Source organism: Cavia porcellus, unplaced genomic scaffold, assembly GCF_034190915.1.
Source record: "Cavia porcellus strain 051 isolate PalLab524CR breed Dunkin Hartley unplaced genomic scaffold, mCavPor4.1 scaffold_29, whole genome shotgun sequence".
Taxonomy (NCBI): domain Eukaryota; kingdom Metazoa; phylum Chordata; class Mammalia; order Rodentia; family Caviidae; genus Cavia; species Cavia porcellus.
The window spans coordinates 21,952,512-21,975,804 of record NW_026947512.1 but is presented as its reverse complement, the minus strand read 5'-3'; the positions used below and the strand labels follow the sequence as shown (position 1 = coordinate 21,975,804).

Genomic DNA, 23,293 nt, shown 5'->3' with positions numbered 1-23,293 from the left:
TCTGAGGTGTGCGGTTCCAGGTACCCACACCCCAGAAGTACATCCCCATTCCAAACAGTTTTGGTGCCAGAAAGACCCGGAGCCGCAGGATTTATGGAGTAGGAATGGAGTACAAGCATTCCAAAAATGTGTTTCCAGACATCGGCAGCTGGATCCAGCACATTGGAAAACCCATCTTTCTGGCCAACCCCAGAGCCAAGTTTCCATTTCTCAGGGACCCTGACATGCCCCGTTAAGCCCCTGCACTAATGACAGCCCTGCTTTCCATTCCAGAGACTTGAATTATAATGAGCTGCAGGAGTTCCCCGTGGCCATCCGGACCCTGGGCAGACTGCAGGAATTGTAAGCTGCTCTGTCGGTTTCTGCGGGTATCTTTTTCTCCCGAAGGCAGGGGCCAGCCAGCCTGGGCCTCCCTTACCTCCTCACCTCCCGTGGTCCTTGTAAAAGTTGTAGTTGTGGCCCTCCCTGGCCCCCAGTACAGCTCTAAGTAGTCACAGGCCTCATTAGCTTGGCTTCGAGTGTTTCCTGGGATGTGTCATCAGCAGAAGTGACTCTGGGCCTTTCAACCTAGGAAGACCCACAGCATGAGCCATCTCTGGTAGCCTGGGCCTGGCATTGCCCCTGTCCTACAGAAGCTCATAGGGATCTAAGAGACTTAGTGTAAACTGGACTGGAGTCAGATGAAGGAGTCTGAGGGTTTACGAAATGAGTGCCAAACTATCAGGCAGCCCAGCATCTTCCTCACTCAAACCACCACCTAAGACCTGGAGTGCAGTCCCACGTTCTCCCTCACCTCTGCAGAAGTTTGAAGGTGTGGAGGCCAGGTGTAGGGAGCAGATGAGGAGAGCTGGCCAGCCAGAGGAAAGGGCCTGAATGGGGAATATTGAAGTCCTCCAATACCAGTGAGTTACTGAGGTCTGACTTTTTTTTTCTTTGAGGTGAGGTATAATGGACAATAGTTGATCAATCAAAAGGATATGGAAGGAATAGGGTATGCCATGGATGGCAAACGAAAAGCATTAGGAAAGAGAGAGCAGAGACCTAGTTAGCAGGAGCAGAAAGATACATGCGTAGAGTATGTATTACTATCTATACACCCACCTACCCATCCATCATTCATCTAGCCATAACTATGTATGTATGTATCTATCACCCATCCATCTTCCCATCCACCTGTCCACCATCCATCCATAATTATGTGTGTGTAATTATGATGTATGTATGTATCACCTATCCATACACCTGTGTGTATGTATGTATCTATCATCTATTCATTCACAATTTATCTATCCATAACTATGTATGTGTCTTTCACCTATACACCTAGCCGTATGTGTTTATGCGTATATGTGGTATCCACCTATCACCTATCAATCCTTCCATCCACTTATCCGTCTATCTGCCATCTATTTTGAGAAAGCGTCTTGAGGACAGGGATGCTGTCTTATAAACTTCCCAATCCCTCAGCACTTGGTAGAGCACAAGATAGAAAGAAAATATTTAGAAATATATAATGAATAACTAGAAGAAACAAAGGAAGGAGGAAGGGAGGGAAGGAGGAGAAGAAAGTAAGGAAAAAGGAGGGAAGGGAAGAAGGAAAGGGATGAAGGAGAGAAAGCAGACAGGCAGGCAGGAAGGAAGGAAGGAAGGAAGGAAGGAAGGAAGGAAGGGAGGGAGGAAGGGAGGGAGGGAGGGAGGAAGGGAGGAAGGGAGGAAGGGAGGAAGGGAGGAACTGGCCTAGGTGGGTGGCATTTGCCGGAGGGGGATTTATAAATGAGAAAGCCAGACAGTGGAAGCAATGACAGTGGAAGAAGGAAGGTAAACAGAGGCTGGGGTGCCACAAAGGTGAGCCAGTGGCTCCCAGGGAAAGAGCGAATGACTGAATGGGCCCTGTTTTCAAACCAACATGGTACACGTTCTTCCCAAGTGATCAGATATGTAGTCCCTGACTTCCAGAGCCCAGACCTTCAGCTGGGTCCCATGCTCCCCCACGCCGTATGCCACAGTCATTCAGTCCCTCACTCTAGTCCTTATTGCCCGCCTGGTATAGATGTATCTGTTTCTTCATTTCCAGGCTGGCAGCCAAGCCGGTCTCCATTGAGGAGCAGCCTCAGCCCGGGGCCCCCTGGAAGCTCTCTTCTTTCTGCCCTCTTCTTTTTCTACCTCACACCTTTGCCTTTCTCTGTGGGGACTCACCAGGGCTCCTGCCACAGGCGACCAAGGAGAGGTCCCCTCTTGACAGCTTACCCTGGAGTTGCCCTCTCAGGCTCCTTGAGATCTGCAGCCTGGGCTCCAAACCTGCTCTCCTGGCTCTTGTTTGAGAAAGGATGGGTGGATAGCTGAACAAAGAAGGAGCTCACAAGCAGGATCTGAACCTAGACCCTCCAGGCTGGGGTCTTTTTGTCTGCTAGCTGTCTAGTCAGCTGTCAGGAAGGGCCACCAATGTCTAAGTCTTTCCCTCTCCCCAAATCCTCATCACTCCTCGGTGCTGTCTTCCAGAGGCTTCCACAACAACAACATCAAGGCTATCCCTGAGAAGGCCTTCATGGGCAACCCTCTGCTGCAGACAATGTGCGTACTGCTTAGCTGGGTGCTGCGTGTGGCAGGTGGTGGGGAAGGACAGAGGCTCCCAGGAAGTATTGGGAGGCCGGAGGGCGGGAAGGCCACTCAGTCCTCTGCCTTTTTCCTGGGTTTCCCCTTGGAGGAGAAGGAAGCAGTGGTGAGCCTTAGCTCCCACTGAAAACAGCAAGAAACTGAATTAGGTGTTTGTGTCTTTTCTTCCAGACACTTTTATGATAACCCAATTCAGTCTGTGGGGAGGTCGGCCTTCCAGTACCTGCCTAAACTACACACGCTGTAAGTGTCACCTGTGGGCTGCCACAGCCTGGAACTTTCCCTCTTCACACCTTGCTCCCTCCTGCTTCCTGCATACCGATCTCTCTGCTGCAATGTACTGCTCTGCTGGGAAGCATGGCCTTTGGAGAGATGGCCTCCACTTTCCTCACATCTACACCCAGCTCTGTGTGAATGGCCTCGGCTCACCTCCGCAAGCAGCAGTGGGAGATGGATAAAGAGACCTTCTCCACGACTGAAGCGTTTTACCTGACTGCTCTGGTTGCCCTGCTCATGGAAGTTGTGCCCTGCATTCCTGCTGAGCTGACAGCTCCTGGGGCTCTTACTGTGGTCTCTAACATACTTGGCCTAAAGGCTTACCTTCCTTTCCTTTCCCCTGATCTTTCAATTCTCAGCCAAGTCTCTCTTCTTCAAAAAAGCATGCGTGGATCGCTCTCCGCACTGTGGCCTCACAGTAATGTAGCTGATGCCTTCAAAGCACCTGCTTCATGTTCCTTCGTGCATTCCATCTTCATCCCAGTTGTGGGAGATGGCTCCTACTAGCCCATTCTATAGATGGAACTTGAGGTGCTCCGGTACTATCCAGATGTGAACCCAGGTCCCCCCATTCTGATCCCAGGCTCTTTGTTGGACACTGCTGTCTTCTCAGGATCTCATTTGTTTGTGGTCCTGTTGTGTGCAAGCTCCATGTCCTCTCTATGATAGGGAATGGTGACAGGGAAAACCATCAGTCTAAAGCAGTCTTTAAGAGGTCAAATAAAGCTGCCACAGGTGGCTATTTAGGAGAGATTCTCCCTCAAGCTCTAAGAAGCTAACCCAGCAGCCAAGGACCTTCTTAGAAGATTTTCAACACAAGTTTCCATATCCCTTGTCTTTTGTTTTTGTTCTTTTTTTTTTAATCGGTACCAGGGATCGCACTCACAACTGGCTGCTTGCAAGGCAGGCACTTATGCCGCTGAGCTAAATCCCCAGCCCCTTGTTTTTGTTCTTATCGTTGCAATACTGAAGTTGCCTGGCTCAATCTGGGCAAGGTTGACTGAGCCAACCTAAGAAAATGGCTATTTGAAGCCTTCTGTGTACCACTCAGCCTCCACCAGGGCCAATGTGGCTGCTTTGGGGAAGGCTGTGGAAAGATAACATTCTCCTAAAAAATAGAGTCCTTTATGGTTAAGAATCCAGATGTTGAGATGCCTTGACCCACCCTCCAAGCTTGTCTCTGTTTCCAGATCCCTGAATGGTGCCACAGACATCCGGGAGTTCCCAGACCTCAAAGGCACCACTAGCCTGGAGATCCTGTGAGTAGATGCTCTCTCCTTCCACCTGCTCTGTCTCCCCATCTTCTCCCAGGAGTTCTTCCACCTCATGTCCTGGAAAACTGTGCCCTGTCTCCTGATATGTGGCCTGCAGCAGGCTGAGGTCATCTCCTGAGGCAGTACTGCCTCCAAGCTGGGCTGGGGCTGGCAGGATGGGGGTGAGAGGCTGGCCTTCCTCTCTTCACTGTGCTTGGATTTTTCAGACCTGACTTCAGAGTTCCTAACCCAGGCCATGCATACACCAAAGACACAGGCAGGGAGCAAGGGTTGTGAAAACCCACCTCTTTTGTCATTCTGAGGCTTGTTTCTAACAAAGGCCTTCTCAGATTCTCTATTATTATATCCTGAGGAGGGAAGGGGTGGCAGTGCATAGTAGGCGCTCAATGCATTTTAAGTGAATGAATGAAATAATCAGACAAACACCAGAGAGTCAAGAAGTCATCTCCCTGCCTCACATCACACTGCTCATTCATAGTGTTGCTGGGACAGAACTCTGCTCTGTGCCTCTATTGTCTTGCCCCAGAGTTGCTGGCATGCCGAAAATTTTCCATGAGGGGAACAACAGTTTCCCAAGGATGACCTTGGCCTTGGGTCTTTCCTAGGACACCCTGTGCCTAAGCCAAGCTCATTCTCCCATTTGCCCTCACAGCCCTCTCCACCCTGGGTCTTTCTTTCTTTCCCTTCTCTTTTCCCTCTCCCAAGGCACAGGGAGCAAATTCTGTGTTTTGTTCCCATGATTCCACTGGAGCTTTTTTTCTGTCTGCTCCCTGTCATGGTTATCCTCCTCCCTACAGCCCCTAGAGCACAGAAGATTTAGTCCAGGTCCCACTGGTCCAGTGTTGCTGGAGACCATTATGAGAGATGGGGTGGGAATGGGCTGGGGGTGAATCGGTGGGGCTGGGCTTGCAAGTCTGCCTGCCAACCAGAGCCCCCCGGGCTGAGGTCCTCTTTCTCTGCACTTCCTACGCCAGTTCCTCCAGCCCCAGGGGAGCTTGGCACTCTGATGCCAGGGGCTGCCTGCTCCATTCCCCACAACCCCACCCCCTGCCTTGTCTCTCCCATTAATTCTGTCTTTTGTCAGCTCTGTCCTCCCAGGACAGTATCAGATCCAGAGCTGGAGATGGGTGGCTGGGAATGACAGGGCCCTGGGACTGGTGCCAGCTCTGTCTCTGTTCTCCCTGCAGGACCCTGACCCGCGCGGGCATCCAGCTGCTCCCACCAGGGATATGTCAACAGCTGCCCAGGCTCCGAGTCCTGTGAGTGGCTCAAAAGCATTCCACAGTCCTGGCATCATGCCCCAGAAAAAGCTTCTCCTGCTTCTATCTACTCAGTCACAGCAGTTTAGGCTTCTGCTGAGACCTGCCCAAGTGGGGCCGAGCCACCCACCCTCTCTTGTTCAAGACAAAAACCCAGTGATGGGTCTTTGGAGTCAGACTTGGGTTGTTTGAGGATCAGTTAGGCCCCTCACTGGCTGTACTTATTTGGAGTCACACTTTAATGTCTCTGAACCTCTGTCTCCTCATCTAAAACATGCAAATAAATTTGTGAGGGTTGAAAAATATATGTAAAGGCCTTGGCACATAGTAGGTGATCAACAAATGGCATACTATAATATGTACAAAAAAGTTAATTGCTTCTGGGACTGCTGAAGGAAATACTTAAGTGACCTGTAAGGTAAATCAAGGGGGATTTTTCTATTTCCCTGACTCCAATTTAAATCTGAGGTTCCTCACCAGGGACCATAGTTACACAGAGACCATGGGTACTCTGACCCTGGGTGTCTGGAAATGTGGGCCTTGCCACTGACTGACACTGAATCCTAGGGCTGTTCCTGGGCCTCAGTGCCTCAATTGTTAAGGAAAGGGCAGGGCCAGATGCTCTCTAAGGCCCCGCCAACTTTTTAAGTGGTGATATGGGTGCTGTTTACTTGGGTTGGCATTGAAGGCTTGCTCAGTGACACATGTGCGCCCTGCTGGCTGTCTCCCTGCCCTGCATCTCTCTGCCTCTCTCCTTGTCCCCACGTCCTGTCATTCCCTACTCCACTTTCCCCAGAATGCTCCCAGGGGCCATCAGGCTTTCCTGTGGGGAAGGCAGCCTTGCTGGGAAAAAAATGCCAAATCAGAGCCGGGGATTTGGCTCAGTGGCATAAATGCTTGCCTGGTAAGTGTAAGGTCATGAGTTTGATCCCCAGGTACCAAAAAAAAAAAAAAGCTGAGTCAGCCCTGCCCAGACCCAGTGAGGAGGGACTCAGCAGGGGGGACATGAAGAAGAATCTACCTGAGGAAGCTGATGCCCTGGTACAAGACAGCCACCGCCCTGCAGGTCCCCATGACCTTCAGCCCCTTAACAAGAAAGCACAGCCAGAGCTGCTTCCCCACCCCATGCTGAGGCTTCGCCTCAGCCCTGGGCTTCCTGTCTCTTCCAGGGAGCTGTCCTACAATCAGATCGAGGAGCTGCCCAGCCTGCACAGGTGTCAGAAGTTGGAGGAAATGTGAGTCTAGGGGCTGGGGAGGGACAGGTGCACAAGCCAGAGCTGGGCAGGCCTGAGGGGAGGCGGGCAGAAAAGGTGAAAGCACACTGCACTTCTCCTTCTTGGAGTTTGCTGAGCCCAGGGTTTAGGGGTGGGAGCTTGGCAGAGGCCTGGCCATGACCCCAGAGCTCACACAGCAGATGAGAGACCCAGGAGCTCCGTGGGACTCAACGGCAGCACAGAAGTGTGGCAGTGATGGGGCAGGACCATATCAGGGCTCGAAGGACTGGACACAAGGCTTCAGGGGCGCTGGAGTCATTGCATCTTGGAGCATGCGCTCTTATTTTTCACATTTCCCTAAACACACACACACACACACACACACACACACACAGAGAGAGAGAGAGAGAGAGAGAGAGAGAGAGAGAGAGAGAGAGAGATAAACATGAGATGTGAGTTTCACAGGGAATAAAGCCACTTTAAAAATTCTAAGTCCTGCTCACCCAGCTCCTGCTCTCTCGAGCTCCCACAGCCTCCTGAGCCTCCCAGGGTAGGTACCTGCTTCTAGGCAGAGCAGCGCTTTCGGAGACCAGGAAAGAGATACCGGGGTCTGTCTTGTTTGTCTGGGTGACAACGGAAAAAGGGCTCTTTTTGCTGAGGCCCAGGGTCCATCTCCTATGACCTGGACATTGAGCTCTGCTTCTCAGCTCAACCCAGCCCCTCAGGCCACCCAAGGGCTGGGCAATGCCCGGCTGCTGTGCTAGGGACTGAGGACCCATGCGGAAGGGCAGAGTGGAGCGCAGTTCAGCTAGGCTGAGAGCCAGGCCCGGTGGGAACGCTGGAAGCCAACTCCCTTTTGGGCCACAGGGATGGTTTTGTGGCTTTGTCTCCTGACCCACTTACCCAAGGCAACCGGATCCCCCTGTGTTCCCTTTAATTCTGGTGACTTCCGCGGGCTGGGCCCTTTCTTCCTGTGCCAGGAGAAGTGGGGGCTCTCTTTTCTTCCTCCCAGTGCTGGGAGTTGTGGAGCAGAGCCAGAGTGTGAGCCTGCGGGCTCATCCAGCCTTTCTTGTTGCCCCAGTGGCCTCCAACACAACCGCATCTGGGAAATTGGAGCGGACACCTTCAGCCAGCTGAGCGCCTTACAAGCCCTGTAAGTACCTGCAGTGTCCAGGGGTGGGTCATGGAAGAGCCGCTGTGTCCCTCTGGCAGACTTGTACCCAAAGCACACACATCCTGTGTAAACTCATGACAGTCACGTCACCTCACTGCTCCATAACCCTTTCCCCAGCACACACTGCCATCCGGAGGGGTACGTGAGCCACTTCTCCAGCTGGTACCCAGGGGGCCATGAACCTCAGGAGCCAAGCTGCTAGGTCCTTGTTCTGAGGCCCACAACCAGATTGGCAGTTGGACAGCAGAAAGTATACACGAAGGTCCCTTAGAGGCTAAGCTCACTATTGCTGGAGACATCAGATGTGGAGTACGTGAGGGAGAGCCCAGACTGGGAGCAACCAGTGCTCCATGGGTCACTGTCCTCTCATCACATGCTCTCTGTCTGCAGGGACCTTAGCTGGAACTCCATTCGGTCCATCCACCCGGAGGCCTTTTCCACTCTGCACTCCCTGGTCAAGCTGTAAGTGGCTGCCGATGCTTCTCCGGGATACTGGGAACCAACTAAAGATGTGGGCTGGTGGGGAGGGGGAAGAGGGGCCACCCCTGAGGAGGGACACCCATAAGTGTTTGACCACATATCCTAGGGAGATGGGCGCCAGCTTAATCAATCATTCTGACAGTCTGTTTGACAGACTGGGGAGCCTGATAAACACAGTCTGCCTCCCACAAGCGCTGGGACATCATCTGTTAATGTTCTGCAACATTTTGGCAGACCTGGACCTCCCCGTGATCCCTGGCCCAACCTACCCCAGACTCTGCACCTTCTTCATGCACCAGTACAGAGTGTGTGGGCCTGGCACTCCTCATGCAAGAGGGTAGTGGCTTATGTGGGAGCCAGGGTCTCAGAGTGCTTGAGAGTCCTTTGCTTGAGCACTACTCTCAGGACTGCCATTCTGCAGGGCAGCAGGGGACCACAGGTCCTCTAAATTACATGGGATGCAAACAGGAAATGTGCCATTCTGCTATGTGGTCATTATATCAGGGTCAGAAGGGCTTCTGAGGGGGCTCTCAGGCAGTGTGGTGCAGGTTGTTAACTAAACAAAAGTTCCTGCCCAAAGGGGAGCTGACATCCTACATGGCTCCTTGACTGTGTGTCCAGTAGCCATATCCATCCAGAAATGGCTTCTCTCAAAGACTCCTCCGGGATGGCCCAAGCCTGACCTCAGAGAATCCAAACCAAGCCCCTCACTCCTCAGTGATGTCTCCAAGGGCCAGGGGCAAAAGCTTGCTCCAAGGCAAGCATCCAGAGCCCAGAGTTCCTGGTGGTACATGGTCCCTCCCCAGGCTACGGCTCTCTGGGTCTGGGCCACAGCTTTGCAAAACCCACACCTCCATCTTCCCTCTCCTGTTTGCTCTGCTCCTGCCAGATAGGTAGGGCAGATATTTTTATCCTTTGAAAGATGAGGACATTGCAACTCAGGCAGACCTGTGACGCCCTCTGGTTACAGAGCATGTTGGAGAGGCTGACAGTGCCAGGTCTCCCGCCTCCCAGCTAGAGCTCTTTCCACGACATGCTGGCTGTGTCTTGGTGTTTGCTTTGGAGCCCTGGTTTCCTCTAGTCCGTCTCCTGTAAAAGACTACGTATGTCCTCACCTCTGGCTATGAGGTGGGCACAGCCAGGCAAAATGAATGACCCACTCTCCACTTGTAGCCAACTCTTGCTTATCCTCAGCTCCAGCTTCTTGAGTCATCAGAGAAGCAGAGGAGAGATAGAGGGAAGAGGCAAACAGCAGCTAGGTTCCTGGGTGGCGGGTGGCGGGTGGCGGGCAAGGGTGCTGGAATGGAATTTAGACTGAGCACAAGAGCTGGGGTGTGGTTGTTACCTTCAAATTGGAACATTTTAGCATTAAGCTAGAACAGTCCTTGGTACATAGATGGATTCCAGTGTTTGCTGAATGAATAATGAATAGATGAATGCATTATAGATGGTGCCTCTAGCAACTTTTGTGTACTCTTCCCCTAGCGTGGAATGCTGTCTTCTCTCTGTGCTTATCTTCTGTCCTTTGCTCCTCTCCTCTTGCTTCCATCCCAGGCACACTGGCCACACCCTCAGCACAGCCCTGCCCCCTCAGCAACCCCACTGACTGCCAATAACCCTGACCATCCACTGTCCTAGGGACTTGACAGACAACCAGCTGACCACACTACCCTTGGCCGGGCTTGGGGGCCTGATGCATCTGAAGCTCAAAGGGAACCCTGCTCTGTCTCAGGCCTTCTCCAAGGACAGTTTCCCAAGACTGAGGTGAGAGCCTCCACATTTGTGGAGTTTGCTGCTGGTCGGATGACGGGCATGGGGGACATGGAGAAAGCCACAGGGCCTCAGCCCAAGAAGAGTGTGGTGGTTCAGAGCGTGACCAGGACTGCACGGGAAGGGCTCGCCTGACCCCCCAACCTGGCTGTGGCCGGTACACACCACTCCTTCCTTTTACCATTTTACCTCACCCCAAGAAACCACCTGTGAGGACAGAAGCAATGCAAAGGGCCCTGTGCCTGGTCCCACGCAGCCGGACTACCCGTGATCACGTGGGCAGCATCTGGCCCCTGGGATCAGGGCACAGCCCAGGGCACTGATGAGTGGAAAACAAGCTACACAGCAAGTCCCTGGTGCTAATGACATCCAGACCCTTTCCTGCAGCAGTGACAGCAGCGCAGCCTGTGTGGCCCAAGCCCCATCTGCTGCAAGCTAATGAGATGCTCAAGGCATCTGCCCTCACCCTCAGAGGGCACCAAATCCAACTCTGATGTGCCCAGAAAGGGTGGGAGACCGGCTGTGGGTCTCACAGAGGGAAACGGTAAGGCTCTCTAGGAGCATCCCTAAAGGAAACATTGATACCCAGCACACACTATGTGCCCTCAGAGAGGCTTTTGGCCTTTCTGAGCCTGCTGGGCTGAAGGTTTCTCTCTCCCACCTCAGTCCTAAGGATGAATGAGGAGAGAACTGGACTACGTCCAGAGTCTTCAGAGTCCAGTTAGGCTGCAAGACTCTCACAAAGAAAGCCCAGGAGGCTGCTGGCACAGGGAGCAGGGCACTGTAGGGTTGAAGGGCAGGTGCTGAGTGCTCAGTTCTTGAACTGGGGCTCTTTTCATTTTCACTAAAATCTTAGACTCTACACACACTGAAGCTGCCTTTTTCTCCTCGGCTAGGATCCTGGAGGTGCCCTATGCCTACCAGTGCTGTGCCTATGGTGCCTGTGCCAGCTTCACTAAGGGCTCTGGGCAGTGGCAGGCTGACGACTTCCACCTGGAGGAGGAGGAGGCCCCAAAGAAGCCCATGGGCCTCCTTACTGGACAAGCTGAGACCCACTGTGAGTGTCTGGAGGCCCTGGGCTGGCACCTGGTTACTGGGACTATGGCAGAAGTCAGAGAGGAAGCGGGGGAGACCTGGGAAGAGGTCACAGGGACTAGAGAGAAAAGCCCTGGTGGTGGTGGTGGCGGGGTGCTTGGGACCTGGGAGGGTCTCTGCCAATGCTTCTACTTTGTCTCTTCAAAGCTGCATCTTAGAGGTGCCTGGGGAAGAGTAAGAATAGTAATGTCCCACACTGGCCCAGCCTTCGAGTTCACAATTACTCTATCTCACCATCTGTCTCAATACTGGCACTCTTGTGGCTCACATTCTGCTTCTCCATGATGCTCCCTAGTCTCTGGGGCCCCCCAACTCGGCAATTTTAGAGAAGACAGACTCATTGGTTCATCACCTTGAGTCAAACATAGGATTCAATCAAACCAACTGAATTAGACTTGCTTCCAGAAAAAATGAAATCCCCTCACAGTGTGTTGGTGTTTATTAATTTTCCCATTGCTGGAACCAATACCTGACATCCAAACTTGAAAGAGAAAAAGTTTAAGTCGGCTTATGTTTTAAGGGGAGTCACTCTGCTGTCAGCTGGCTCCAAGGCAGAAACCTAGTGGAGCAAGATGCCTAGTTCACGGCTGTCGGGAAGCAGCACTGGGAAACAGAGGAAAGGGCCAGGAACCAGAGATCCCCAAGGCCACGCCTCCAAGCCCCATCCGGACACACCCAGAAGTGTGCTCCACCAATCACCTGGGAAGATCCCAAAGTCAATCAAGTTAACAGGATCAAGCCTAACCCTCACAGAGTTCTGGACCAAAAAGGAACACTACAGGGATTAGCAATCTCTGAGGCCATCCTGTGCCTCCAGTCTGCCTGTGAATCTGAGAATGACACCTCAGTGACACCTCAGGGATCAAGAAGACCTCACAGAGTCTTGAGCCAGACTGGTCTGTGTCTGAAGAGTTGGGTAAAAGTAAAAGATTGTTTTGAAGGGTCACCTGCTAACTGATCATTAGGTAAAGGTGAAAAGGAATGTTTTCCTCTCCCTGTAGAGACAGGAGGGAAAGACAGAGAGCCCTGCTTCTTAGAGTCCTTTTACTACTTTGAACTTCCTTTCTACAATATCTCAGTGAAGAAGCTGGTCCGAAAAATCAAATTTAATATGTAAGAAAGCCATTTCATGATGGTGTAGACAGAATGGAATCTGAATCCAATTATACAATTGACCAATTGGGTTGCCTTAGACAAGTTATTTAATCTTATGGAGGCTTTCTGAGCCTCAAACTCCTTATCTTTAAATACGAGATAATACACCTCTCTCATGCGCTGTGTTGGGCAAGCAGTGGGGGATTCTCTGACTGTGTACCCAAGCACCTCCCAGGGAGGGTACAGGACATGAGGTGGAGGAGGCCAGCAGCTGGCTGGGCCAGCAGACGGCTGTCCCGGGGGGACATTCCCGGATGTCTGCTGCACACTCCCTCAGGGGGTTGGAAGGAGGAGTGGAAATTTTTCTTCCTCAAGGTGAAACTTTCCACCGGGCTTAGGTCTTGGAGAACCACAGGACGTCAAGCTCGTGGGCTGCCTGCTGCCTGTAATGGGAGCTAGGCAGGGCCCCCCCAACTTCCTGTGGGAGCGACTCAACCTCCAGAAGGAAAGCCAGGAGCTGCTGCTCCAGCCAGATTCGATTTCCTCCTTGTTTGAAGACTGGTTACTTAACACCTTGGCTGTGACTTTCCCAGCCTCAGACAGTCTATGGGTTTCGCCCCTTGTATTTCATTCACGCATTTTGATTTCAAAGAATTGGTGCGCTCCATTCTAGAGCACGGGGGTGGGAGTGTGGACTGAGGTAGAGAGGCAAGGAAATGCCAGGACTCTGCGGACACGCCTCAGCCTCCTACCTGCCCTGGTGCTGCGCTCCGCAGTCTTCCAGCTTCCTGGGAAAACCCCCAGCCCAAAGTGCCTACCCTTTAAGTGGGGAGGACCCACACAGGAAATAGACCCCTCCGGGAAAGAGCAGCAGAGTCACCTGCCCATCCTCTTAGGATGGGGGAAGAGCCACAGAGCACTCTTGATCCTGAATAGTGTAGAAGTGACTTTTAAAGACAAACAGTTCTTTCACCCTACTTGGTCCTCAGACAACTTTCCCAGTCTCACTTGAGAAACTTAAGTTTTATACTTTAAAACAATTTTAAAAACTGTTTTGTGATGCTAGTTTAAACCCATTGGCTTGTTTTGTGATGCTAGTTTAAACCCAAGTGCTCCACCACTGAACTATATCCTTAGTCCTTTCAAAATTCTTACAGAATTTATTTTATTTTTATTTTTTATTTTGGTTTTTTGAGACCGGGTCTTGCTATACAGTTCAGGCTGATCTTGAACAATGTAGTGCGTGCTGGTCTTGAACTTGCAGCAATCTTCCTGCCTCAGCCTCCTGAGTGGTAAGATTTCAGGCATGTATCACTATGCCCAGCCCTCTCACAGAATTTCTGAATCCCTGAGATATCCATAACCTCCTGAAGTTCACAAATGAAGAGGTACTGAAATGGGCTGAGGATATGGCTCTGGGGTAAAGCGTTTGCTTAATGTGCACAAGATCTTCGAGTCAGTCTCCAGAACTGGAACAAACAAACCTCCAACTGTAAATGAGGAAAAAGAAATCTCATATGATGTTAGAATTGAAAGGAACATTAATAGTTATCTAGTTTAACATGTCACTCAGAGTAGAAGCACCCTCTCTCACTTTGAGAATTTTCTGCTTCAATGTCTCCACTGACAAATTATTCCCAGCTTATGCATCTGTACATCTCCCTAAATCCTTCCCATTCCTGAACCTCCCTAAATTACAAGTCCATCCCTGATGAGTAAATAAATATCTGGGCTCCGTGGTCAGACAAATCTGTGTTTGAATTCTGGGTCAGTCACTCACTGGTTGTGAGACTGGGGACAAGCTTCAGTCTCCTTGTCTGTCACCAGCCTTCAGTCTCCTTGTCTGTCACCAGTTAATGCAGCCTTGAAGATGAGGAGTCACAGAAAGAATAAGATAAAAAGGAACGCTCATCTTTGTTGAGTCCATCTATTAGTTAATGTAGCATCATGATTTGTTTCCTTGATTATCACCATAAACACTCCAAGAGCAGGACTGTATCTTACTCATCCTGACTCCCTTTCCACTTGTCCAGTGCCCAAATATAGTTGGTACTGTATTCAGCCACATGGGTCCACTGGGCACCTCTTAAAGGTGGGGTGTTCCTTTGTTGGACATGTAATTGTAGGAGCTTGTTCATGGTAGGAAGAGGCTAGAATGTCTCTATTTGAACCTCAGTCTGCCGTCTTCTACAATGCATCTATTGATGTTCTACACACCGGGACAAAACAGCATGTAAGAGTCTCCTTCATAAGCAAGCTAAATATCCCCCAGTTAATTGTGATTATTTCTTACAATTAAGGAACTTCTACTCCCTCACTGTCCTTGGTTAACCTGTCAACACGCTACTGCTTACTTATCTCCTTCTTAGTGTATTGTTCATACGAAATTGCAATGACATCCTGGCCAGAGTGGAGAACGTGTGATTTCTATCTCCCATTATTAAGGTCAGGTACCATCCCAAACTCTGAGGAGCACTTCTGAAGTAAAGCCAGAAGGCGGCTCAGGAGAATGCTGAGTGACAGAAAGAGCAAGTCTGAATGAAAAGTACAGAATCAGTGATGCATATAATCTACACATGAATAATAAAGAGATGATTAAATACTTACATCGTGGGTTAGAAATAGATATGCAGAGCTGCTGGATGACCAGTACTGAGCAGAGTTAGTCAGAGGCACATCTGTTCAAACAAGTGGGACTTAACAAGGAGGTGGGGCTTAACTGATGCCATGACCCAAAGCCCGAGCCACTTTCTTGTTCCCCCTTAGATGACCTGGACCTGGATGAGCTCCAGCTGGAAATGCAGAACTCAAAGCCACAACCTAGTGTCCAGTGTAGCCCCATTCCAGGTGAGATGGAAGCTTGGGGAGCAGGGGAAGGGGCTGAGGACGTGGCACCCTGCTACTTGGGTGACCGCAGTTAAACTAGCAGGTCTGGAGCCAAGCTTCAAGGACTTATTCTATCTGCTGCCCACCCACTGGGCGAGGGCCTTTTCTCATAATTCTTGGGAAAGGAGTTGGCATTCTCTCCCTTGGGTGGCTACCTGTGAGGAGCAGTGTGGCTGAGAGTGAGGGGGAGCCTGGCAACCTTTACAAACAGTCAACTAGAGGTTCAGCCTGTGGAAGAAACCACTTGCATGGAGAAGCAAGAAAGAATATCTTGGTTCCATTGCTCAGGGAGGCATATGGGGCTGCTTCTGGTCACCTCCTTGGCCTAAGACCCGCACAGAATCAGAACTCAGTGGGACTCTGAAATGTCACCCTCCCCGGCCTGCTCTGCTTCATCCCAGAAAGAATGCATTTTTTTTTTCTTTATTAAAATGCTCCAGGATGGAAAAACTCCAGTGTCCCTGGATAACTCCTACCATACTATCTAACCCTTACAGCTGAAGAAAGCTCTCTAAAGTCTAACCTAAATCCATTTTGCTGAGAAGAAAAGAAAATCCCCTTCCTCCTTGGTGGAATTCAACCTAAGATGCTTCAGTGAAGAGGTCCCCTTTCTGTGTGTAAAATGCTTGCAGGCTATGCCAGAAGCCAGCAGCAGCTTTTTTAGGCCAGACCAGGAACTGTTTGTTCAGCATGAACAGAAACCGGCAAACAGCTTACTGCTTCTGTTTCATCCCACCTCCATTCCCCAGGTTTCGATCTTCCCTTGGCTCAGGCCACTTGACCTTTTCCCCCCTTTCCTCTCAAGCCAGTGGTGCTGGCCCAATACCAGCTCTCAGCACTCAGGGACAACAGCACACTGCTGCGCCAGCTTGGACCAGAGCCCTGATGCAGCTTAGAGAAAGCAGGGGTTTTCTTTTTGATTTGGAAACCCACATGTTTTTGTTCACACAGACACAGAAAGTTTACCTATGAAAACCAGTAATCAACAGGGAGTGAGGTGTAAGAGGGGTTCCAAAAAACAAGGTCCAATTTAAACTTGCTTTTAAAATAGATCATACAAATGATCAGATAAATTACAGTACATCATATGGTGGAGTATTTATTACACAGCCATTGAAAATATTTTCCAGGACATGGGAAAGCATGCATAACAAAATTTAACTTATGAGAATAATAAAAGGATATTACAGCAAACCCCAACTTAGTTTTAAAATCTGTAGGTATATATGTATTTTTAGAAACATACCAAAACCATGAGTTCTCTGAGAGATGAAGTCATAAGCAGTTTTGACTTTTCCCTATTATTTTTAAAAATTTTTCTGCAATTACCATCTATTATTTCATAATCAGAAAAAATGTTTTAAAAATAGCACTCACTCAAATAACCTCTCAAATTCCCAAGCTACCTAGAAATACATTGAGAAACAAGAGTCGGAAGCCAAAGGAAATGAAATAGTAGATCCAAAGTTACAAGGTGATTTAAGAATAGACTCTGGAAGAAGAAATGGAAAACACCAGAATCGCACCCATCTAATGAAGTCAGATGAGAAAACCCCAAGAAGTCTGTATTTTGGTTACTGGTTTTACCTCCCAAACACTGATTGACTAGGGAATAAGCAACAGGAAATGTGCCCTGCACCTCTCTCACACAGGAGCAGAGAGCCAGCCTGGTACTGTTTCTGGTCAGCAGAGTCCTTAGTGATCACTGGGCAGAGCCTTAGCCACAATCCCAGCTCTAACGCCCTGTCCTCTCCTCACCATCCCTCTTCTTAGTCCCTTCCATCCTTCCACATGGTGCTCTGCTGGAAAGACTGCTTTACTGAACATTTCTTCGATGCCTGGATTTGCACTGCACCAACTTGGTGTTTGTACACTTTTTACACGGTTCAGGAGTGGCGTCGTGTTTAACCTATTTGCAGCTCCTCGAAAGGAGAGCTGTATATGTCCCCATCGTGTCTCCCCACACTGCGATCAGGAGTTATTGGAGGGTGGGAATTGTGTTCCTCTTCCCTCGGACTGGGAGTGGGGGTCGGAGTAGGGTGATGGTCCTCTGAGCACAAAGGCTGGCCTCCGCTGGATCCCAGTAGCCTCAACCCCAGTAGCTGGGTAATGCCAGCTCTCTCTCTCTCTCTTGCAGGCCCCTTCAAGCCCTGTGAGCACCTCTTCGAGAGCTGGGGCATCCGCCTGGCCGTATGGGCCATCGCGCTGCTCTCTGTGCTCTGCAACGGACTGGTGCTGCTGACCGTGTTTGCTGCCGCCGGGCCCGGGCCCCTGCCTCCGGTCAAGTTCGTGGTCGGTGCAATTGCCGGTGCCAACACCTTGACCGGCGTCTCCTGCGGCCTCCTGGCCTCCGTGGACGCCGTGACCTTCGGCCAGTTCGCCGAGTACGGAGCGCACTGGGAGACGGGGCTGGGCTGCCGCGCCACGGGCTTCCTGGCGGTGCTGGGCTCCGAGGCGGCCGTGCTGCTGCTGGCGCTGGCGGCCGTGCAGTGCAGCCTGTCCGCCGCCTGCGTGCGCGCCCGCGGCAAGGCGCCCGCCCTGGGCAGCGTGCGCGCGGGGGCGCTGCTGTGCCTGGCGCTGGCCGCGCTGGCCGCCGCGCTGCCCCTGGCCTCAGTTGGGGACTATGGCGCCTCCCCGCTCTGCCTGCCCTACGCCCCGCCCGATGGCCAGCCGGCCGCCCTGGGCCTCGCCGTGGCCCTGGTGATGTTGAACTCCTTCTGCTTCCTCGTGGTGACCGGCGCCTACATCAGGCTCTACTGTGACCTGCCGCGGGGTGACTTCGAGTGTGTGTGGGACTGCGCCATGGTGAGGCACGTGGCCTGGCTCATCTTCACCGATGGGCTCCTCTACTGCCCCGTGGCCTTCCTCAGCTTCGCCTCCGTGCTGAGCCTCTTCCCGGTCACCCCCGAGGCCCTCAAGTCGGTCCTGCTCGTGGTGCTGCCTCTGCCTGCCTGCCTGAATCCCCTGCTCTACCTGCTCTTCAACCCCCACTTCCGGGATGACCTAAGGAGGCTCTGGCCCTGGTCGGGAGCCCCTGGCCCCCTGGCCTATGCTGCTGCCGGTGAGCTGGAGAAGAGCTCCTGCGACTCCACCCAGGCTCTGGTGGCCTTCTCTGATGTGGATCTCGTCCTGGAAGCTTCTGAGGCTGGACGGCGTCCTGGGCTGGAGACCTATGGCTTCCCCTCAGTGACCCTCATCTCCTATCAGCAGCCAGCGGCCCCCAGGCTGGAGGGAAGTCATTTTGCAGAGCCTGAGGGGACCCACTTTGGGACCCCGCAGCCCTCCCTGGATGGAGAACTGCTGCTGCGAGCAGAGGGAGCCTCAGGAGGGGGCTCCTCAGTCAGTGGGGTCTTACGGCCCTCTGGCTCAGCCTTTGCCTCACACTTATAAATGACCCTCCACACTCTTCTGTCACTTCGCTTCCCTCTTTTCCCACTCCGTGAATGATGGCTGCTTACGAAATAAATACATACAACCAAAATTCAATAGTGCCACCCACAGCAGGCTGGCTCAGGTCCTGGCCCCGCCAGTCTCCTCTCTCCTGTGGCCATTACCTTGAGGGCTTCATCTTCACTGCTGGCCTCTTCCCTGTCATGTCCAAAGCTGTGGGCCAGAGACCTGAAACTTGGCTTAAGGGAAGTGATGGAAATAAAAGTGGAGTAGGGACCAGGATAGGATCAGGATCAGGGCACAGTGGACAGGAGAACTCAATAGGTCTGGAAAGGAAACACCAAAGGCGTTTGGCCTCTCTCCTGTAACTCGTAGAAGGGATATGAAAAGTGTTTTATGGTCTTGATATAGGTCATGCAAAAATACTTGCTATCAAATCAGCTTTGGAAGAGATGACACATTGTATCCCCTTTTTAGAGATCCCCAGGGCATCGCAGCATAGTAAAGGCCCTGAAAATTCCTGCAACAGTAAAATCTATTGGACTGTGTTTAACCTGGTGAGTTCCCCATAATCTATTTGACAAGTTTTTGTCTTCATGGAATACCTATTATTATCTCCAAAACTTTAGCATTGCTGTCTCCCAGGGAGACATAAGTCAACAAGGCTGCCTAGACTGGGGTGGAGGGATGAGGCAAGAGACCTCATGGAACTTGACACATCTCTAAATCTTACTTGACTAGTTGAGTATCTGGACTCTTTCAGACTCTGAAGCTCAATATGCTGACTTTAAAATTCCTTGGGGTCAATTTCAGTTGGCACTCAAGTGATGACACATTTCTTTATCAATTGTTTAAGGACCTTGTCTTTCTCTATTTGCCCAGGGCTGATCAAGATCCCCTGATGGAGAGACTTAACTTTGGGCATAAGATTTGATAATTCTTATCAGGAAAAAGTTTTCTGAGATAACCCAAGGATGACAAAATTGGTGTGATTTTGGGGAGCCTTGACTTCTAGGAAGTTGCTAAGGGCCCTCTCCCCATGTGGGTATTGTTCCCCTTGTAGTTGAGCAGTTGGGTTGGAGGTAGGATAGAAAGGTCATGTGTTGGAGGTGTAGGAGTTTTAGAAGCTGTGCCCCCAAAGGTGGCTTCTTCTATGAAAAAGTGGACCATACTTCTCAGCTTTGAGCTTTAGGGTGGCATTGCTATCACCGGTCTACTTCTAAACATGTGGGCACTTGCTGCAGTGGAACTTTGTGTTCACAAGAGAGGTGTGGGAGGAGGGAGTGGAGGCATTTACCATAAATCATTTTCATTATTCGAAAAGTCTAGTTGATATTGTACATTTACCCAAAATAAGCTTGGTCAGTTGTTGTTTTCGACTGAATTTCCAGAAAGTCAGTATGTTACTCCTTTGTGTTCAGCAAAAGATTATGAAAATTGTATATGTCATTGATTAATCACAAAATCAAAAACCAAGTTGCTCAATGCCCATACATGCATTTTGTCTGGTTGACAAAATCTTCCAAGATGGTGTCCCTGGGAAAGAATCCCCACGAGGAGGCGATGGTGATGGAAATGTTGGCAATGTCTGACCTGTTATGTGCTGCTCTGGACTCCGTGTGCTATGTTTTGGCCACCGGTACCAACCAGTGTCCTTTCAGACTGACTCATGAAGGGGAGTTTCTTATGGTGGGACCTCCAAGGAACCCAAAGAACCCAGAGCTAAAATGGGAAGACTGTGGACTAACAGACTTAACAGCTGGGCCTTCTCCTAACTTCCTAGTTTGCTCTTTTTGGGAAGAATAAAGGTGTAAAAAATAAAAGAGGAGGAGAAGGACATGGTAACAATAATTCCTAGTAAGCAAGGATGGTGGGAGGTAACTGAAGCCCTGGTCCCCTCTGGCACTGTCCCCTCTAACTACCTCCGCACTGGTTTAGCAAGTTTCCACCCGTTGCTCGGCACACCTGTGTCCCTTCTGAGTTCCAGTCCCATGCCCTCTCCAGTTGTGTGAAATATAAGAATTGTCAAGATGCAAATATTTGGGCTCTTCTGTGTAATAAAGCACCACTGAACTACTGTATGTGTCCCTCAGCTCCTTTGTGCTGCCTGCCTCTGTGACCAGAGGTGGTGAGGGGTAAAATGACGGGCAAAGCTCTTCCTTAACCCATCTTGTGCATTCTGGGGCACCTGGGGTGCAGCTCAGAAGGCTCAGATTCTGAAGATTTGAGGCGTCAGATTCAGTCTCACGAACCCGTATTGAAGTGTTGCTTGTGTGTTGGGCCCTGGTCTAGAAAGAATAGTCAGAAAGAATGGTCTAAAGAAAGCAATTGAGCAGGTTGGGCTTCCTGTTACTCAGACCCTGAATACCTTATCAGATAGACCTAGGTCTGTTGCTGGGATTTCCTGATATCATGAACACCAAAGAATCCTTCTTGGCTGAACTTGCTCACCCACTCTACCTCGAAATCCTTTCTCCTGAACCTTGCTTCAGAGCTAAGACAAACAAGGACCTCTTCTCAAGGGAAGGAAAAGAGAACGAGTTCAACAAACATCACAAGGATGAGATGCTACCTCCAGAATGGTGCATTTTTGTTTTTCTCCTCCCCATTCCTTCCATTTTTTAAGAAAATATCTCTTTCCCTTTTCTATTCTTTTTTTTTTTTTTTGGACAGTATCTTGTATGCAGTTTAGTTCACTTTGTAGCCCACATTGGCCTTGAACTCACATCAATCCTCCTGCCTCAGTGTCTTGAGTACTGGAATTACAGGTACGCACCATGATGCCCAGCTCTTTGTTCTTTCATTTAAAATTTTTTACTTTTTTTTTGAATCTGATACATAAACCTAACTCTCTTATAAGAGGACAAATAATGCCTTTGGAACACCTGATCACCCTCCTTCTTAAAGACAGAGCATTCCAACCCTCTCAGTCTTTGTCAGACTGGATTGGGGAAAGAGATCTGTGGCCGAACTCTAGTAAGTACATGGTTTTTTTTTTTTTGTACTGGGAATCTAACTCAGCACCTTGCACTTTTCAGGCAGGGACTGTGCCACTGAGCCATATCCCTGGTCCCAAGTGCATGTTTCTTAAGAGGATCCATGTGAAGAAATAAGGGAGACAAAATCCAAGCAAAGCAAGACTAGGAAAAGTAATGAGCTGGGTCTTGGATTGTTAACCAAGGGCTCTTTTGGATTGGAGTCAGGTCTGAGTTCCCGCTGGTGGGAATCTACATGGTCATCATGGTGCCCACCATGAGCAGCTTCCCCAGAGGGCCTGTTCTGATGTTTGTCTGCCTCTCAACCACAGTCAACCATTTCCTCCGTATCCTCTTTTGTTTAAAAACCTTTCATTTTAAGTAAGTAATACAATGACGTAAGTAGGTAATACACTAACATAAGTTTTAACAGTCGCTCTCCATCTGTCTCTGCTCACTTTCCAAATCTTCACTGGTTATCATTCCTATTAACTGTTACTAGTTTTTCACATATCCTTCCAGAGTGGTTTTTTGTTTGTTTTCTTGGTTTGATTTGGTTTGGTTTGGTTTTTTTAGGCAAGCAGGGTGGCACCCATCTGTAAACTGAGAACGTGAGCAGCTGAGTTAGAAGGGTTACAAGTCTGAGGACAACTTCAGCTCTATATGTTTGTCTTAAACAAATAAACCAGGAAACTGGAGTTTTAAAACATGTGTATACAAGCAAGAAACATATATGTGCTTATTTTTCCTTTTTCACCCAAAGTTAGCATACCATAATTATGCTTCTGTTTTTCTTACTAATTAAGTTCAAAGACCTTTCCACATCAGTAAAGTGCTCTCATTTTTATAACAGCATGTATCACTTTTTATAGATACATCACATATACATGGAAATTTAGCTTGCCTCATATTTTAACTGTGCTGCAATAAGCTATCATGTATTTGTATCATTTCACACGTGTGTTGATATAAGATAAATTTCTAGGACTGGTGAATAAGTCGAAATAATTAATTATATCTTCTTTTTTTTAGACAGAGTCTACGTAGTGCAGGTTGGCCTCAAACTCATGGCAGTCTTCCTGCTTCAGCCTCTCAAGTGCTGGGATTACAGGTGTTCACCATCGTGACTGGCTGACTTCTTTTTTTTCACTAACAGTTTATTCATGGCTTCTGCATATATGTACCTCACTGATACCTGTTCTTGTTCAAAGCCTCAGTATTTCCTGGGGCAACGTTTTGAGAGATGATGAAACTGACTAGCCAGGTTCTCTTTCTGTGCCCAGCCAAATCAAAAGGCAATGGCCAGGGGGCTGAGGATTTAGCTCAGTCAAGCAAGCACTGCCTGGCAAATGCAAGGTCCTGTGTTCGATCCCCGGTACTGCAAAAAAAAAAAAAAAAAACAAAAAAAAAAAAACAAAGGCAATGGCCAAATAGTGGGTTAACCACTCTTAAGCCAGGTACCTGTCCTGGTCCCTAAAACCACATGGTGGAAATGGGTAATGGGTATGTTTGGGTAGGGCCATATTGAACAAAGTGTAACTGTTTAGGGTTTCCCCTGAGTGAGGGCTGCAGACAGGGCTCTTCCTTCAGAATGTGTAGTAGGTCTGGCTGAAAGTTTCCACAAGGCCTCATTCCTTGTTGTATCTTCAGTCCTTTCAAGGGGCCTAACATCAGTTAATTTCTGTTAAAAAAAAAATTGAGAACTTAAAAAAACTAAGTATGTTCCTAAAGAATTATTATTCCCCAATCTAAAGGGGCCACATGACTAGGGAATGCAAACAACACAGAACAA

At 49.8% G+C, this 23,293-nt stretch overlaps 1 protein-coding gene across 4 annotated transcripts in view; it reads left to right on the top strand.

Annotated features, from left to right (window-relative positions):
• Positions 1–20,603, top strand: part of Lgr6 (leucine rich repeat containing G protein-coupled receptor 6) — a 110,003-nt gene extending 89,400 nt beyond the window's left edge. For 2 of the 4 annotated variants that reach the window (XM_063240257.1, XM_023567181.2), the window contains 12 exons: positions 274–342; positions 2,500–2,571; positions 2,785–2,856; positions 4,080–4,148; positions 5,351–5,422; positions 6,592–6,657; positions 7,718–7,789; positions 8,201–8,272; positions 9,929–10,054; positions 10,957–11,117; positions 15,017–15,097; positions 17,274–20,603. In XM_063240257.1, coding sequence (XP_063096327.1) covers positions 274–342; positions 2,500–2,571; positions 2,785–2,856; positions 4,080–4,148; positions 5,351–5,422; positions 6,592–6,657; positions 7,718–7,789; positions 8,201–8,272; positions 9,929–10,054; positions 10,957–11,117; positions 15,017–15,097; positions 17,274–18,526 — 2,185 coding nt within the window. In that variant the 3' untranslated portion in view covers positions 18,527–20,603. The remainder of the gene's footprint in view (positions 1–273; positions 343–2,499; positions 2,572–2,784; positions 2,857–4,079; positions 4,149–5,350; positions 5,423–6,591; positions 6,658–7,717; positions 7,790–8,200; positions 8,273–9,928; positions 10,055–10,956; positions 11,118–15,016; positions 15,098–17,273) is intronic. The other 2 variants (XM_063240258.1, XM_063240256.1) reach the window with 2 other exon arrangements.
• The last annotated feature ends 2,690 nt before the right edge of the window (positions 20,604–23,293 follow it).